This window comes from Artemia sp. Qi Xiang Cuo, chromosome 16, assembly GCF_049724085.1.
Source record: "Artemia sp. Qi Xiang Cuo chromosome 16, ASM4972408v1, whole genome shotgun sequence".
NCBI lineage: Eukaryota > Metazoa > Arthropoda > Branchiopoda > Anostraca > Artemiidae > Artemia > Artemia sp. Qi Xiang Cuo.
Genome location: NC_142809.1, coordinates 57436996 through 57441595, shown reverse-complemented (window position 1 = coordinate 57441595; position 4600 = coordinate 57436996). Strand labels below are relative to the sequence as shown.

General features: G+C 32.7%; 1 protein-coding gene across 1 annotated transcript; it reads left to right on the top strand.

Annotated features, from left to right (window-relative positions):
* The first annotated feature begins 1831 nt into the window (after nt 1-1831).
* Nucleotides 1832-2764, top strand: LOC148943123 (phosphatidylcholine:ceramide cholinephosphotransferase 1-like). Its single transcript, XM_089102444.1, has one exon. The coding sequence runs from the start codon at nt 1832-1834 to the stop codon at nt 2762-2764; it is 933 nt and encodes a 310-aa protein (XP_088958570.1).
* The last annotated feature ends 1836 nt before the right edge of the window (nt 2765-4600 follow it).

Genomic DNA, 4600 nt, shown 5'->3' with positions numbered 1-4600 from the left:
GACTCCTGGACATAGCCTAAGCTAAAAATTATTAAGTATATAAAGGGTTCGCCCTCTAGCGAATACCTCATCCTATACGCTTAAGTTTTCTTTAGCATTTTCAAAAGAGCTATCTATTCTCATTAACCAACCTTTGTGATTCAAGAGTGTGTGATTCGAACAAAATTCAAACTTTTGTGTAAAGAGCATGATATTGAAGAGGGGGGCGACCTTTCATATCTGCCGAAACTAATATGCAAATTCTATTTTAATTTTTCATATACAATGATCCAAAATGAAAGTGAACCTGCCTCTCTTTTTTGAATATTTACTAAAATTGAAATACATGGAAGGTTTAATTAACATTTAAAAGAAGGAAGCTTTTTAAAAGAGCTAACATTACAATGAAAAAAAGCGTAAGTAAGGAAGGTAAAGGAAATTGTTCCTTGACTTAATGACGAGACAAAAATAGATTTCTTTTTATTATAATAATGAGAAAATTTTAATCACCAGAAGTGGCTTAAAATATTCCATATCTCTATCAATGTAAATGATTGCAAAATATTGATACTGTTAGAATGAATGAACTATTCAAACTGTAGAAAATTCTAATCTGAAACTTGAATATATACAAAAAAAATAATTGAATATATTGAAACCTAAACAAGACGCACTGGTTTTCTGACATGGATTTACCCTAAAAGACATGTATACAATGTATATCATGAAGTAGAAATCTAGTCTACGTAAATTATGTCAGAAAACTTGTCCTTCATAACATATTACGCCATACCCGACTAGCACAAGATGGAATATAGTCTACCCAAAGTATAATGCCATGTGAGGGAGTTCTGAATCTCTTTGAATAGGTGTGGAGGCGCGATAGAATAGTATGTGAATTCCTAGGGCCGTACGCAAATAGCATGGTCCTATGGCCGTACGCAAATAGCATGGTCCTATGACGGTACGCAAATAGCATGGAGATTCCTATGGCCGTATGCAAATTCAATATGTACATACTACTAATAACACCCCATAGTAAAAAATAAAATAGCTCTTAACTCCTAAAACTAGAATCAGATCAAAAAACGAAATACAGTTTTAGAACTGCACTGTCCAATACCCCTATAAAGGAAACTAACTGTCTCTTAGCTTGAAAAACAATGAAAATTTATTGGTTAGAAAATAAAAAAAATGGCTGAAACCACGATATTCCGCATCGACAACAGTTTTGTTTTTGTTTTTTTCTATTTTTTCCTGACCAGCTAGCTGGGCACTATAAAATCATGGAGAGCTGTATAATGGCTCATTTGGAAGGAAATTGCTACATCTAGTGCCTTTTGTGATTAAAAATAAAATAGCTTTTAAAATAGAATAAATTTTGACAAAAAACTGCATTTTCGTGTATTTTTTTTTTAGTTTTCAGCTAAGATTCGCAAAAGTTATTATGTAAATTGCAAAAATATCTTTGGTGTCTAACAAATAATAATAATTTTTTAATTCAAACCAGGAAAATACCGGAAAATTTTCAAAGTATTTTGTTTTTTTGCCTACTGGAACCAAATTGTTTTTGGCTTAACTTGTAAAGTACATATCTCTATAGCGTTATCGTATATTTCCAAAGAAAAAACCTATTTTTTTTTATTTTAGTTTTCAGTTCAGAATCGCTAAAATTATTATGTAAACTGCAAAAATATTTATGGTTCTTAACCAATAACACTAATTTTTAATTCAAAATAGAGAAATACCAGAAAATTTTAAAATTAGTTTTGTTTTTTGTTAGGTTTTAGCTATTCGATATATGATTTCAAGGATGAAGGAACTGAAAATATATTGGAAATTAGAATAAATTATGGGTAACAAAGTCAGTAACATTTCTCTGGAGTCCGACATGGCTCATAATGAAGGAATCGTTCAAATTACTATTCCTCAAACGTCCCAAGATGAACCGAAATTTCCAACGGGGATAAAAAAAACTATAATATCGTTCATGTTTTGTTTCTTCTGTTGGGTACTCACCACTGTAACATTAGCTCTTGTCCATGAACGTGTTCCAAATCGTTTAAACACAACTCGACTGCCAGATATATTTTTAGATAATGTTCCTGAATATCCTTGGGCTTTAGATGTCTCTGAGGCCATCCTAGTCTTTTGTGGACTGTCATGCGCAGTGCTTGTGTGCTTCCATAAATACAGACTTATTCTGATTCGACGGATTTTTTTTTTGCTGGGCGTGCTTTATCTTTTTCGATGCCTCACAATGTATGTCACTGTGCTGCCTGTTGCCTCAAAAATTTATTATTGTTCTCCAAAGATGAATGATGCCACGCTATGGGATGTGATAATAAGAGCGCTTAGGAATTTTATTGGAATGGGTCTTAGTATCACTGGCATGCACACATACTGTGGAGACTATATATACAGTGGTCACACTGTCGTTCTAACATTGACCTGCCTTATATTCCAGGAATATACTCCCAAGCGTTGCTGGCTGCTACATTGGATAGCTATTATGGTATCATTATCTGGTGTTGCCTTTTTGATGATTGCTCATGGCCATTACTCAGTAGATGTTATTCTGGCCTATTATATTACAACCAGACTATTTTGGATATATCATACCTTAGCTAATAATCCTGTATTAAAGGAAAAAGGACCAAACAATTACTTTTCCTGTATTTGGTGGTGGCATGTGTTCTACTATTTCGAAAAGAATATCAATTGTCCAATTCCTCGTAAGTACGAGTGGCCAATTCCATGGCCATCTTGTTGCAGTGGTAGCTAGTAATCCAGGTTGCAGCGGTAGCTAGTAACCTAGTAAGAACCGACCACGCCCCATAGTAAAAACTGAAGTAACCCATAACTGCTAAAAATAGAATCAGATCATTAAAACAAGAAGTACACTATTAGAACCACCTTGTCCAAATCCTCTTTATAGAAAACATACCATCACTTGGCTTGAAGAACAGGGAAAATATATTGGCTTCAAATAAAAAAAGTGGCTGAAACCATGATATTCTCCACATAAGACATGTTTTTTCTTTCCGTTTTTTTTTCTCCTCAGCTAGCTGGGCACTGAAAAATCATAGAGAGTATAATGACTGTATAATGACTCATTTTAAAGGAAATTGCTACATCTCGTGCTCTTTGTAAATCTTTCTGGACTGAACTTAAAATTTTTTTTTTATTTCTTTTTATGTCTTAAAAAGACAATGCTTACACCTATAAGAAAAGAAATTTGGTAATTATGTTTTTCTAACAACGATAACTACTAAGCTCCAAACTTTTGGTTTTCTTTTTTAATGTTTTTGAATTGTTGTAATCCCTTGTTAAAATATATACAAATATTTTTGCAATCACCAGTTTTTTGCTGTTTACGCAATTTAATGCCTTTTTAAACTAATACTATTTTACCATTGTAGTTTTGTTTAGATCTGACTCTATTTTTAGGAGTTATGGGTCATTATATTTCTTAACATTGGACGTGATCGGCTCTTACTAGGTTGCTAACTACCTCTGCAACTCGGATTACTTCAGTTACTAATGACTAGAGTTTTTTCCTTAAAGTAAACCCCCCAGAAATTACTGCATTTTACATAATAATCGATAATTATATAAAAAAAAAACGTATTGACAAACACCATTTATAATGAACTATATTGGTCCCTTATATCATTAGTTGGAATAGCAAGAGACGAACCTCAAACAATCAAGTAGCTAACTAAGTCCAATGTATGCAATGAATTTTTATGCCAATGATCGTCTTTTAATACCTTAATGTAACCGGAACTGCACCTCAGATTAAGTAAACTCTGATAACAAACAGGAAAAAATATACGGCTTTTTCTTCCCTGAAGTAGTAAGAGACAACCCTCAAAGAATCAGGCAGCCAACTAAGTCCAACGTATGCAATGGTTTGTTATTCTAATATCGTCTTTTAATATGAAACCTAACAAAAAATAAAACAAATTTTAAAATTTTCAGGTATTTTTCTAGTTTTCATAAAAAATTTAAATTATTGCTCAGACATTACAAATATTTTTGCAGTTTACATAATAACTCTATCAATCCAGAACTTAGAACTAAAATAAAATAAAATTATCTCGTCGGAAGCATTCACTTATTACGTCATATTTGGTTATAACCTATATGCGATTATAACGTCATTCATCAAGCTTGTACACGAAAATTTAGTTTTTCGTCAAAATTGATTAATTTTAAAAACTATTTTATTTTTACTTACAAAAGGCACTAGATGTAGCAATTTCCTTTAAAATGAGCCGTTATACAGCTTTCTATGATTTTCTAGTGCCCAGCTAGCGGAGGAGAAAAAAACGGAAAGAAAAAAGATGCCTTATGTGGAGTATATCGTGGTTTTAGCCACTTTTCTTGATTTTCAAGCCAATATATTTTCCCTGTTGTTCAAGCCAAATGACGGTGAGTTTGCTATATAGAAGTTTTGGATAAGGCGGTTCTAATAGTGTACTCCTTGTTTTGGTCTGACTCTATTTTTAGGAGTTATGGGTCGCTTTAGTTTTTCCTATGGGGCGTGATCGTCTCTTACTTGGATGCTAGCTACCACTGCAACCCAGAAAAAAAGTTTTTGAAATAGGATCAATTT

Coding starts and splice junctions, on each gene's coding strand:
- LOC148943123 (XM_089102444.1), top strand. CDS start 1,832: ATGGGTAACAAAGTCAGTAACATTTCTCTGGAGTCCGACATGGCTCAT.